The 12,385-nt window shown below is 56.1% G+C and overlaps 1 protein-coding gene across 1 annotated transcript in view; it reads left to right on the top strand.

The window, feature by feature from the left end:
• Positions 1-9,936: 9,936 nt before the first annotated feature.
• The window catches only part of IFFO2 (intermediate filament family orphan 2), a gene marked incomplete at its 3' end in the record, with an annotated part of 83,111 nt that continues 80,662 nt past the window's right edge, over positions 9,937-12,385 (top strand). Inside the window, exon 1 of the mRNA XM_089665565.1 lies at positions 9,937-10,682. Within this exon, the coding sequence (XP_089521691.1) occupies positions 10,126-10,682 (557 nt within the window). The remainder of the gene's footprint in view (positions 10,683-12,385) is intronic.

Here is a 12,385-nt window from a genome sequence, read left to right as displayed (position 1 = left end):
CACCCCTGCTACCCCGCTACTACACACCTACTACATCCCTGCTACCCCGCTACTACACCCCTGCTACTACACACCTACTACACCCCTGCTACCCCACTACTACAACCCCTGCTACTACACAGCTACTACCTTCTACTACACACCTACTACACCCTTGCTACACCGCTACTACACCCCCGCTACTACACACCACCTACACCCCTGCTACCCCGCTACTACACACCTACTACACCCCTGCTACCCCCCCGCTACTACACACCTACTACACCCCTGCTACCCCGCTACTACACCCCCACTACTACACGCCTACTACCCTCTACTACACCCCCGCTACTCTGCCACTACACCCCTGCTACCACGCGACTATAACCCCTACAACTCCGCTACTACACCCCTGCTACCCCGCTACTGCACACCTACTACACCCCTACTACCCTCTACTACACCCCTGCTACCCCGCTACTACTCTCTACTACACCCCTACTACCCCGCTACTACACCCCTACTACCCCGCTACTACACTGCTACTACCCTCTACTACCCCACTGCTACACCCCTAGAACCTCGCTACTACACCACTGTTATACCCCTACTCCACTGTAACTACACCCCCACTACACTGCTACTACATCCCTACTACTACCTCGCTACTGTGACGTCATATGCTCTACCTCGTCCAATCAGACAATGCTTTGCATTCATTCATAAAATGCAATTCCTAGAATTGTCTGACTGGCACCCGTGCTAAGCAGCCGACCTCCTGTGATCACAAAGCCACAGAGCAGCTGCATGGGAGGTGACTGTAGTAGTGGTGTAGTACAGTGGGTGGTGTGCCATGGGCGGGTCTGGTTGCAGTTTTCAGGTTCCTCCGGCACTCGTCTGGGTTTCCTCCCACAATCCTATCCATTTGCCTTTCATTCTGGGGACTTCTCTGGGACTTCTCTGGGAAAGCTGCGGCCGGGATGAGGTTGTGACGGGTGATTGGTGTAGAAAGTCCCGTCCTCCATGTTATTCCTCCATTGTGCGGAGGCCGGTGAGTGCGCGGCGGGCTCTCCAGTCTGGTACAGAAGACTCCCATATTTCTGGTGGGTTTCTCATTCATTCTCCACCGTTCTCTATGACTGACTGGAGGCCCCTCTGCCATGTGAGACGCCGGAGGCGAGGGCATTCCTCGGGAACAATGGCCGGGGCTCCGGTTGCATTGTATGTGATCCCCGGATCGGGTTACTGTCACGGCAGATCCGCTCCCTGCTGGAGCTCTATGGGGAGGACAAGGAGCCGGCCACACACACTTCTATTAATGAGCGCCATCACAATGGGGACAATCGGTCCATTTCATTCAAGGACATCTTATCTCTATCATTTCAAGAGTTGTCTCCAGCTACAGCTGTCATTTAATATCAGTGATCCCGCCATGATGGTCCTTGTTCAGGCCCTTCCTGTTATAGGGTGACAACACTCTGTCCCAGTCTCCTGATTGTACTCCTGCATTGTCACCCTAATGCTCCCGCCATGATGGTCCTTGTCCAGGCCCTTCCTGTTATAGGGTGACAACACTCTGTCCCTGTCTCCTGATTGTGCTCCTGCATTGTCACCCTGGTGGTCCCACCATGATGGTCTTTGTTCAGGCACTTCCTGTCACAAGGTTACAACACTCTGGCCATGTCTCCAATTATACTCTTGCATTGTCACGCTGTCCAGGCCCTTCCTGTTGCAAGGGTGACAACAGTCTGTCCCTGTCTCCTGATTGTGCTCCTGCATTGTCACTCTGGTGCTCCCACCATGATGGTCCTTGTTCAGGCCCTTCCTGTTATAGGGTGACAACAGTCTGTCCCTGTCTCCTGATTGTGCTCCTGCATTGTCACTCTGGTGCTCCCACCATGATGGTCCTTGTTCAGGCCCTTCCTGTTATAGGGTGACAACAGTCTGTCCCTGTCTCCTGATTGTGCTCCTGCATTGTCACTCTGGTGCTCCCACCATGATGGTCCTTGTTCAGGCCCTTCCTGTTATAGGGTGACAACAGTCTGTCCCTGTCTCCTGATTGTGCTCCTGCATTGTCATGCTGGTGCTCCCACCATGATGGTCCTTGTTCAGGCACTTCCTGGCACAAGGTGACAACACTCCGTCCATGTCTCCAATTATACTCTTGCGTTGTCACGCTCTCACACAGGACACATCATTCTGGCCTAGACTGGCATGGTGGGGGGGGGTCAAACAAAAAATCTGCAATTCTGCTTGGGGGAGGGGCTGCGGGGGTATTAAAACTGAACAAACCGCATTTTTTGCCGTTCGGTTCTGCGATGGGAACGTCTCGGTGACACTCGGATCTCAGTGGGTCACCCAAATTTAAATGCATTCAGCGTTTGATCCCCCGGGACGGCTCGCTCACGTCTGCTGTGACTCTGCTGGATAAATCCTTTGGGGGGGATATTGTAGATGACGATTCATTTTAAAGCTTTTGTAAGGGGCTCATTGGGTGCCGGCGGCCCCGTGACCTTTCCTGGATCGGCCCCGTAGGGACCCCAGATGTGCAAATACAGCCGTGTCCCCTCCTCCGCAGTGAAGGGGCTCATTGGGTGCCGGCGGCCCCGTGACCTTTCCTGGATCGGCCCCGTAGGGCCCCCAGATGTGCAAATACAGCCGTGTCCCCTCCTCCGCAGTGAAGGGGCTCATTCTCCTCCAGGACGCCCTGAGCTGACCAATCATAAATGACCTTGAAAACTGTCCTCCGGAGTCGTATGGCTGACCCCGGCGCCCCCCCCCAGCCACAGCGGCATGCAGCAGTCAGCGGCCCATCCACTTCATTGAGCTGATGGAAGACAAAACCTCGATTGTCTGAGAACTCCCAGCCGGCTTCATTAATTGGGTTGTATATTCTTCTATGAGGGCGAATGTTGGGGGGGGGCGCTCAATGGGGGCAATTGTCCAATACGTGACCAGTCCGGGACAATGGCCGACTCTTCACAGCTCCTCGTCTGGCAGACAGTTTGTAAACATTCAGACATCGCCGCGCAGCTCATCTGTTTACTGCGCATTCGCTGCTCAGCGCTGTATCCAAGATGGAGGATCCCCTCCAGTCTGGCACGGGTGTACCGGCTCCTCCCCTCCAGTCTGGCACGGGTGTACCGGCTCCTCCCCTCCAGTCTGGCACGGGTGTGCCGGCTCCTCCCCTCCAGTCTGGCACGGGTGTGCCGGCTCCTCCCCTCCAGTCTTGCACGGGTGTGCCGGCTCCTCCCCTCCAGTCTTGCACAGGTGTACCGGCTCCTCCCCTCCAGTCTGGCACGGGTGTACCGGCTCCTCCCCTCCAGTCTGGCACGGGTGTCCCGGCTCCTCCCCTTCAGTCTTGCACAGGTGTGCCGGCTCCTCCCCCTCCAGTCTTGCACAGGTGTACCGGCTCCTCCCCTTCAGTCTTGCACAGGTGTACCGGCTCCTCCCTTTCAGTCTGGCACAGGTGTACCGACTCCTCCCCTGGAATGAAACGTCTTCCTCTGATGTCACTGCACACTGGGAGTTTCTCACAATGTGCATTAGAAGCTGCAGTCAATCAGACCCCCGCCCCATTTCCTGGCTGGAGGACGTCCAGCATCATCTAGGGCTTTACTCCCCAGCCTGACTGTTCCTGGTCCCGCCTCTTTCATTAATTGGATTTCAGTTCTTTCAGTCATGGAGGCTCAGCATCACATGTGGGCCCACGAAAGCGGTTTGATATTTGAATAACTCCCCCCAAGTGCCCACCCACCGCTTGCATCAGGACTGGGGGGTCTTGAGAGGTGTATTGAGGCAGGGTGCTGTGGTGTTTTCAGGAAGCTATGTAGTGGCCCCTCCCACCAACCGTGATCTGTCTGCATTGCATAGAGAAGCGCAGAGACCCAGTGACAACATCTTGGAATAGGCGTGGGCCAGCAGAATGCAGGGAGTCCAGACAGCGAATTCTATCAGTAATGTGTAGAAGGATTATCTGTGAGAGTTTAGGAAGAAGTTCGTCTTCTATCATGGAACGATGCCAGGAAATGATCGTCAGTCCCCAGTGCAGGTGCCTGCGGCTCCCAGCCTGCATCTCCTGGGGTGGTGCATGTTCTTCCCTATTCTCCCCTCCGGCAGGGAGGATTCCTATTGGCGGGAGGTTTCTATTTCTCGGGTGTTTGGGGTTCGGCCTCGGCTGTCCTATGTCTCGCAGATGAAATCGTTCGATGATGAGTAAGAAATATTAATGAGCGATTCTCCGGGTACCCGACCCCTCCACCCAACCAGGTCTGATGTACGCTAGCCACCGGCTGGAAGGGCCAGCAGCCATCACTGGTAGAGGATGAGGCGGATCCGATCCGACGGGACGATTGGGACGGAATCCTATGGAAAATGGGACATTCATCATTCGTGCGACTCTTGCATCTCCATGAAAAGTGCAAACTTTTTGGGTTTTTTTTTCTTTTGTGGAAGGAGGGGGGGGGGGGTAATCTTACACTGCGCAGTGGTGATCCGGCAGTCCCGGTCCAGGAGAGCTGCAGAGGCAGGAGGGGGGAGAGAGCACAGCCTGTCCCTCCTCCCGGCTCTCTCCTCCAGAGCTAAGCTGACAGGAGTAGTGATGGGGCCGTCATTACTCCTGTCAGCTTGTAGGTAGGAACTCTCCAGGTGCATGTGGCCACGGGAAGGATGGCAGGTTTTTATACTGGCTGCAGGGAGGTGCGTGTGGCCACGGGAAGGATGGCAGGTTTTTATATCGGCTGCAGGGGGGCACATGGGGTTGTTGGCTGTATTTGGTGATTTCTGCAGTTCGTGTTAAAATTTTAATCTGCCTTCCCACACCGGCTCCGAATTCTTCTTCTGAACATTTGAGCCGCATTTTAATAACGAATGGCGCTGCGTGACAGCGAGCCGTTCAGCGACTGGATACAATGAGCTGCTGAAATATTAAGTGAATGGAGTCATTTTCTGGATGTGGTGACAGAATATACATATTTCATGTTCTGGTCACATGTGCTGAGTAATGTGTCCGCCTAACACACGGATTCATTACATGCACCAAGACCACTCCCTCCCCTACTGACACCAATGACGGGGCACTATTCCTCCCACTGACACCAACGACGGGGCACTATTCCTCCCACTGACTCCAACGACGGGGCGCTATTCCTCCCACTGACACCGACGACGGGGCGCTATTCCCCCCCACTGACACCGACGACGGGGCGCTATTCCCCCCCACTGATACCGACGACGGGGCGCTATTCCCCCCCCACTGATACCGACGACGGGGCGCTATTCCCCCCCCACTGATACCGACGACGGGGCGCTATTCCCCCCACTGACACCGACGACGGGGCGCTATTCCTCCCACTGACACCGACGACGGGGCGCTATTCCTCCCACTGACACCGACGACGGGGCGCTATTCCTCCCACTGACACCGACGACGGGGCGCTATTCCTCCCACTGACACCAATGATGGGGCACTATTCCTTCCTTGTGACACCAATGTTGGGGTCATTATTACTCCTGTTGACACCAGAGAATTTTCTACACACGCTGACCACAGCCTGACCCCCTCCCAGTCTGAAGGACAGTAAAGTGGCCCTTTGTATAGAAGGATTGGAGACCCCCATCTTCGAGGATCTGTGATCCCCAGTGGCGCTGTATATGGTGGGGCATTGATGAGGACAAATGTCAGTCACTTTGGATGAAGCCCACTTGGCCTAAAACCCAAATCCAGGCAAAACTTCCTTTCCGGCTGGATCCTATATGGGGGTGTATTCCTGTGTGTGACCCCATTGGGCAGACCTCCACCTCTGCGGGATCCCCCTTGTAGAGGGTTTTTGTGGCTCTCTAAGCAGATGACTCCCCTTCCCATCTGGTCCCCAACCCATGAAATGACGGGAAGCCGGGCCCATGGCGGCAGAGCCGGGCACATGGAGGCAGAGCCGGGCACATGGCGGCAGAGCCGGGCACATGGAGGCAGAGCCGGGCACATGGAGGCAGAGCCGGGCACAGGGCGGCAGAGCCGGGCACATGGAGGCAGAGCCGGGCACATGGCGGCAGAGCCGGGCCCAGGGAGGCAGAGCCGGGCCCATGGAGGCAGAGCCGGGCACATGGCGGCAGAGCCGGGCCCAGGGAGGCAGAGCCGGGCCCATGGAGGCAGAGCGGCTCCGGCTTCTACAGATTCATGCATTCCTTGATGAGCCGGTGACGAGGAAATGTTTATGACGGATGAATGACAGACACGGCATCCTGAATTTGTTCTCACATCATTAACCTGTCTTCACCAATAGACGGATCCTCCTCTACCAGAGACAGCTCCCAGATTGTGCCCCCCCCCCCAGGACACGACCCAGCCAGAGAGGCGAGTGAGGGCTCTAAAGCTCATTGATGGAGTTGGGGGAGAGGAGGCTCATTGATGGAGGTGTGGGGGGGGAGAAGGCTCATTGATGGAGGCGGGGGGCCTCATTGATGGAGGTGTGGGGGGGGAGAAGCCTCATTGATGGAGGTGTGGGGGGGGAGAAGGCTCATTGATGGAGGCGGGGGGCCTCATTGATGGAGGTGTGGGGGGGGGGGAGAAGGCTCATTGATGGAGGCGGGGGGCCTCATTGATGGAGGTGTGGGGGGGGGAAGGCTCATTGATGGAGGTGTGGGGGGGGGGGAGAAAGCTCATTGATGGAGGTGTGGGAGGGAAAAAGGCTCATTGATGGAGGCGGGGGGCCTCATTGATGGAAGTGTGGGGGGGGGGGAGAAGGCTCATTGATGGAGGCGGGCTCATTGATGGAGGCAGGGGGGGAGAAGGCTCATTGATGGAGGCGGGGGGCCTCATTGATGGAGGTGTGGGGGGGGGAGAAGGCTCATTGATGGAGGCGGGGGGCCTCATTGATGGAGGTGTGGGGGGGGAAGGCTCATTGATGGAGGTGTGGGGGGGGGAGAAAGCTCATTGATGGAGGTGTGGGAGGGAAAAAGGCTCATTGATGGAGGCGGGGGGCCTCATTGATGGAAGTGTGGGGGGGGGGGAGAAGGCTCATTGATGGAGGCGGGCTCATTGATGGAGGCAGGGGGGGAGAAGGCTCATTGATGGAGGCAGGGGGCCTCATTGATGGAAGTGTGGGGGGGGGGGGAGAAGGCTCATTGATGGAGGCGGGCTCATTGATGGAGGCAGGGGGGAGAAGGCTCATTGATGGAGGCGGGGGGGTGGCTCATTGATGGAGGTGTAAGGGGGGAGAAGGCTTATTGATGGTGTGGGGGGGGGGGGGGGGAGAAGGCTCATTGATGGAGGTGGGGGAAGGCTCATTGATGGTGTGGGGGGGGAAGGCTTATTGATGGAGGTGTGGGGGGGGAGGCTCATTGATGGAGGTGTGGGGGGGAGGCTCATTGATGGAGGTGTGGGGGGGAGGCTCATTGATGGAGGTGTGGGGGGGGAGAAGGCTCATTGATGGAGGTGAGGGGGAGGAGAAGGCTCATTGATGGAGGTGAGGGGGAGGCTCATTGATGGTATGGAGGTGTGGGGAGGGGAGGAAGGCTCATTGCTGGAGGCAGGAGGGAGGCTCATTGATGGTATGGAGGTGTGGGGAGGGGAGGAAGGCTCATTGATGGAGATGAGGCTCATTGATAGAGGTGTGGGGGGAATAAGGCTCATTGATGGGATGGAAGTGGGGGGGGAAGAAGGCTTATTGATGGAAGCAGGGAGAAGGCTCATTGATGGGGGGGGGGGTCTTATTGATGGAGGTGTGTGTGGGGGGGGGGGGGGGTGGCAAGAGGTGAAGACTCACTGAGTGTTGATTGGAGGGAAGGGAAACATCCCCTCCACACAGCTCACAGGAACAGAGCTGAAGCTGTCAATCACAGGTTGTGTGCTGGAGCTCCTCCCCTGTCACCATTTATCTCTTGCTGTCAGGAAAGCTTGACAGAAGTGGTTTATCCTGATAGCAGAGGAAGGAGGCAGCAGACAGAAATGACACTCAGTGTTCTGGACTGAGACAAGGACACACTATAGAGGGATGTGCTTTGTTCATATTTCATGTGTGAGGGTTACACCCCCTTTATAGGATCTGCTAGTGCCGGCTTGGTGTCAGGTAGCACAGCGCACCTTCAGAGGTCTATAGGAGGCCACGCCTCGGTGGGTCAGGGTTGTTTTGGTGGCAAAAGGGGGTCCTACACAAAACTAGGTGGGTGGTCCTAATGTTCTGGTTGCTCGGTGCATACAATTGTTTGTGTGTGTATATATATATATATAAAAAATCCCCCCCCCCCGGTGAAGATATACAATGTATACGGAGCATGCACATGGCAACTATAGAACATAGAACACGCGTGGTTCTAGAATGTATGTACTAAATGTATACATTGTATACAGCCAATCCAATCCCAGGTAGGATATACGGTGTATACAGCCAATCCACATGGTAAGTATGGAATATACAGCAGTGTGTATATATATATCCATCCCGGGGCACATACAGAATGTATATAGTGAGTATATGACAAGTATATAGTCCATGCAGTGGGAGGAGTCTGTGTGTATATATATATATAATGGATGCTGTGCTGTATACTCTATATATGCCGGCTGCATGGACTGTATACTTGTCATATACTCACTATATACTTTCTGTATGCGCCCCGGGATGGATATATATATATATATACACATATATAATGTAAGCAGTGCTGTATACTCCATATATACCGGGTGTGGATTGGATACATTGTATACACGCACCAATCATACCAGCTGTATGGACTGTATACATCATATCTCCGCCCCGGCAATGGATATATATATGACAAATGGATGCAGTGCAGTATATACCGAGTATGGACTGGATACATTGTATATCTGCCCCGGGTGTGGACTGGATACATTGTATATCTGCCCCGGGTGTGGACTGGATACATTGTATACACGCACCGATCATACCGGCTGTATGGACTGTATACATCATATATCCGACCCGGGTGTGGAGAGATATATATATATGTAGTATGGATGCAGTGCTGTATACTCCATATATACCGGCTGTATGGACTGTATCAGGAGCAGACTGCCAACTCATGGGGCCCCCAGGCAATAGGGGATCATGTGGCCCCTGTGTCCTTGCCCAAACTCAAAAAAGCCTATGAAAAAGGTACCAGGGGCATCTCATGGGGCCCCCTACTGACCCCGGGCCCTCGGGCAGTGCCCGAGTTTCCAAATGGTCAGTCCGCTCCTGATACATCGCATGTTCCGGGAACGGATCATATATACCGGGTACAGACTGTATACACCATATATACCGGGTATGGACCATATATTCCGGGTATGGACCGTATACATCGTATATACCGGGTATGGACCGTATATACCGGGTACGGGCTGTATACATCGTATATACCGGGTATGGACCGTATATACCGGGTACGGGCTGTATACATCGTATATACCGGGTATGGACCGTATATACCGGGTACGGGCTGTATACATCGTATATACCGGGTACGGACCGTATATACCGGGTACGGGCTGTATACATCGTATATACCGGGTACAGGCTGTATACACCGGGTACAGACCATATATACCGGGTACGGGCTGTATACATCGTATATACCGGGTACAGGCTGTATACACCGGGTACAGACCATATATACCAGGTACGGACCATATATACCGGGTACGGACCATATATACCGGGTACGGGCTGTATAAATCGTATATATCGGGTATGGACCATATATAGCGGGTACGGACCGTATACATCGTATATTCCGGGTACGGGCCGTATACACCGTATATTCCGGGTACGGGCCGTATACACCGTATATTCCGGGTACGGACTGTATACACCGTATATTCCGGGTACGGACCGTCTCTCCGCCCCGGGTGTGGATCGGACACATTGTCCTCTATGGATACATCGTATACACGCACCGATCATACATCGTGTCCGCTCCGTTCCCGGGTGACATTGTACACACGGGGGCGATGTCACACGGCAGGCGGGTCTCTGTAGGTCGGTGTTGCCCGGGCAGTGACATCACCGGGGGGCGGTCCCGCCGTGCGCTAGAGGGCGTTCCCGGGCCGGTGGGGGCGTTGTGCGGTACAAAGCGCTGGTGCTGGGCGGCCGGCGGGAGGGACGGTCGGTCGGTGGTGCCGCATAGAAGGAGCCGAGGATGAGCGGCGGTGGCGGCGGGCGGATGATGAATTCCGTCCTCTTCGGGGACATGATGCGGGAGCTGGACCCCCCTCCCCCGCCCGGTACCGGACCACCCCCGCCGCCGGGCTCCGGGGTCACCATGGCCCTCCGCAATGATCTGGGCTCCAACATCCACGTGCTGAAGACGCTGAACGTTCGGTTCCGCTGCTTCCTGGCCAAAGTGCACGAACTGGAGCGGCGGAACCGGCTGCTGGAGAAACAGCTGCAGGAGCAGTACGGCCGGTACCGGGAGGAGCGCCGCCTGAGGATCTACCACCGGGAGCAGGCGGTACAGACCGACCCCGACCCCCCCAACGCCAACCTCAAACCCTACAGCCGCCTGCCGGGTACCATCTGGAGCTACACCCACGTCCGCCGTACCGGGGGCGGCCTGGAGACCGTGCAGGGGCCCGGGGTGTCCTGGACTCATCCCGACGGGGTCGGTGTGCAGATCGACACCATCACCCCCGAGATCCGGGCTCTGTACAACGTGCTGGCCAAAGTCAAGAGGGAGCGGGACGACTACCGGAGGAGGTGAGACCCTGAAACTGAACCCCCAATACTGTACCCCCCAATACTGTGCCCCCCAATACTGTGCCCCATCTGTGCCCCCTGATACTGTGCCCCATCTGTGCCCCCTGATACTGTACCCCATCTGTGCCCCCTGATACTGTGCCCCATCTGTGCCCCCCAATACTGTACCCCATCTGTGCCCCCCCCACTAATCTATACCAAGAGGGAAGGGCGACTTCCGGAGGAGGTAAGTCAAAGCGAACCCCATGGTGCCCATTATTGAATCTTCTATACCCGGTGTACCCCACTACTATTTCTTTCTGTACCAGGAGGGGCGACTATCACGAGCCCCAAACTAGCAGTGCCCATTACTGAGTATTCTGTACCCCATCTGTGTACCCCATTACTACCCGGGGTACCCCATCCCTGTGCCCACTTCTTATTCTTCTATACCAAAGAGGGACAACCCAACCGAATGGTGACCAGTAATTCTTCTACACCAACTAGATCCCCTACTACACCTGTACCCCATCCCTGTGCCCGCTGCTTACTCCTCGTACACCCCGTGTGCCCTCACCCTGGGCCCTCACTACTCCAGCACCCTGCCAGCTTCCATTACCACCCCATTACCTTCATCCCCTCCCCACTACTCCATCGTCTTGTGTGCCCACCACCACCTCACCCTGGGAACATGGCTGTGCCCACTATTTCTACACTCCATGTGCCCACTACTCCTCCATGTACCCCTTCTAGACCCACTACTCGTATACTCCATGTGCCCACACTCCTCCATGTACCCCTTCTAGACCCACTACTTCTGCACTCCATGTGCCCACTACTCCTCCATGTACCCTTCTAGACCTTCTACACTCTGTTCCCATGATTTAGGTAATCTGCACCCTCTGTCCCTCAGTACTAACCCTACTTCCAACCCCAATGTGCCCGCTCTGTGCCCACTGCATCTTCATTTACACACTTTGTGCCCTCCACCACCCTGTGCCCATTGTGCCCACCGCAGCCCTGACCCTCCACCCTGTGCCCTCCACCACCCTGACCCTGCATCCTGTGTGCTCTCCACCACCCTGTGTGCCCTCCACCACCCTGACCCTGCACCCTGTGTGCCCCTCCACCACCCTGACCCTGCACCCTGTGTGCCCTCCACCACCCTGACCCTGCACCCTGTGTGCCCTCCACCACCCTGACCCTGCACCCTGTGTGCCCTCCACCACCCTGACCCTGCACCCTGTGTGCCCTCACCACCCTGACCCTGCACCCTGTGTGCCCTCCACCACCCTGACCCTGCACCCTGTGTGCCCACCCCAGCCCTGACCCTGCACCCTGTGTGCCCTCCACCACCCTGACCCTGCACCCTGTGTGCCGTCCCCTTCTTCCTATGCCCCCCTCTTCTGGTGCCTGCACCCTGTGTGCCCAGTACTGTGGATCCTGCAGCTTCCCTGTGCCCCTCCCCCCCTGTACTCCTCCTTCCGTGTTCTGTATGTATGGACCGCACATCCGTGGTGTAGACCCGTGTAACCTTACAGATGCAGCACCCCGGCTTCTGTCATCCCCTCATTTGTGGACCCCCGTGTGCCCCCCCTGATTGCGTTGTTAGTAAACACGCGGTCTGGGTCCCGGTCACACCTCTCTCTGCATCCTCAATGACAGTTGGAGGATCCCGTGTCACCTGCAGACACATGCAGGAGGCGATGACATGATTGCAGCCC

Source organism: Staurois parvus, unplaced genomic scaffold, assembly GCF_062004578.1.
Source record: "Staurois parvus isolate SC_StPar_1 unplaced genomic scaffold, SC_StPar_1.0 ptg002242l, whole genome shotgun sequence".
NCBI classification, from domain to species: domain Eukaryota; kingdom Metazoa; phylum Chordata; class Amphibia; order Anura; family Ranidae; genus Staurois; species Staurois parvus.
The sequence above is the reverse complement of the archived record's forward strand: the minus strand, read 5'-3'. Positions and strand labels throughout refer to the sequence as shown.